Genomic DNA, 1267 nt, shown 5'->3' with positions numbered 1-1267 from the left:
CTGGGATATACACAGGAAGGATGTCTGGGACATACACAGGAAGGATGACTGAGATAAACCAGAGACCCAGCCATCACTATGCTCACAGGTCCTTCCCCCTCAAGCCTCTTTTCAGACTTTGCCGGGGAGAGACAGGAAGGGTTAAACCTCATTGGAGGTGTTTCTCAACCCAGGAGGAACCTCTGGCCTTACACCTCACGTGTGGCTGGCTGGCTAGTTGCTGAAAGGAGTCACAACTCCATATCCACAGAGCCAGAGCACAATCAGGTCAGAGGAAAGGAAAAAGGTGTGTGCGCGTGCGCATTTGTGGACATACAGGTAGAAGCAAGCGCCTCCTTTCCTTCTCTCCCCGATCTCAAGGTTCCTTAAAGCACCGAACACCACTATGCTAATTGCCCAGGGTAGATTAGGGTCCGAAGCAACTGTTAAAAACTGCTGAAACAGAGAGAGAAAGGCAGAGCAGATGGAGAAGAGACACACATGTGCAACACACACGTACACACACAAAGGAAGGAGAGATCATGGAGGAGTGTTGGGGAAGGAAAGATTTGCACTGGTGCACCCGGGGTTTCCTCTTCCTTTCTTCATGATCTTTCTCTTCTCATCCAGGAAAACTGTCAGAACGAGGAGATCCTGAACAGCCTCAAGTATGTCCGTCCTGGGGGTGGGTACCAGCCCACCTTCAGTCTAACCCAAAAGTGTGACGTCAATGGGCAGAATGAGCATCCTGTCTTTGCCTACCTGAAAGACAAGCTGCCCTACCCTTATGACGACCCGTTCTCCCTCATGACCGATCCCAAGCTCATCATATGGAGTCCCGTGCGCCGCTCAGATGTGTCCTGGAACTTTGAGAAGTTCCTCATAGGGCCAGAAGGGGAGCCTTTCCGTCGCTACAGCCGCACCTTCCAGACCATCAACATTGAGCCTGACATCAAACGTCTCCTCAAAGTTGCCATCTAGACGAGAGCTGCTCAGCCAGGAATCTCCCGTTTGCCCAAGTAGTCGTCCTCAGGGCTCAGTGTACCCTCGGGAGACACTGGGAGACCAAGGCATTCCCTTAATATCGTCCCCTTGCCTTCCCTACCGGCCATTTCCTTTAGCTCCCTCAAGGCTCTTGGGGAGTTCACTTGGGGCTCTAAGTCTGGGGTAGGTTCTGGGCCTTCACAGAATGATGGCACCTTCCTAAACCCTTCTGGGAGATGTCTGAGAAGTTGTGAAGGATCCAGAGCCAGTCTGCTTAGAGTCCAATAAAGTGTAGGTGTGGCAA

At 51.9% G+C, this 1267-nt stretch overlaps 1 protein-coding gene across 1 annotated transcript in view; it reads left to right on the top strand.

Moving 5' to 3' along the window:
* The window catches only part of Gpx2 (glutathione peroxidase 2), a 3946-nt gene extending 2679 nt beyond the window's left edge, over positions 1-1267 (top strand). The window contains exon 2 of the mRNA XM_021201832.1: positions 610-1267. Within this exon, the coding sequence (XP_021057491.1) occupies positions 610-960 (351 nt within the window). The 3' untranslated portion in view covers positions 961-1267. The remainder of the gene's footprint in view (positions 1-609) is intronic.

The sequence above is a fragment of the Mus pahari genome, chromosome 7 (genome assembly GCF_900095145.1).
Source record: "Mus pahari chromosome 7, PAHARI_EIJ_v1.1, whole genome shotgun sequence".
Lineage (NCBI taxonomy): Eukaryota > Metazoa > Chordata > Mammalia > Rodentia > Muridae > Mus > Mus pahari.
The sequence above is the reverse complement of the archived record's forward strand: the minus strand, read 5'-3'. Positions and strand labels throughout refer to the sequence as shown.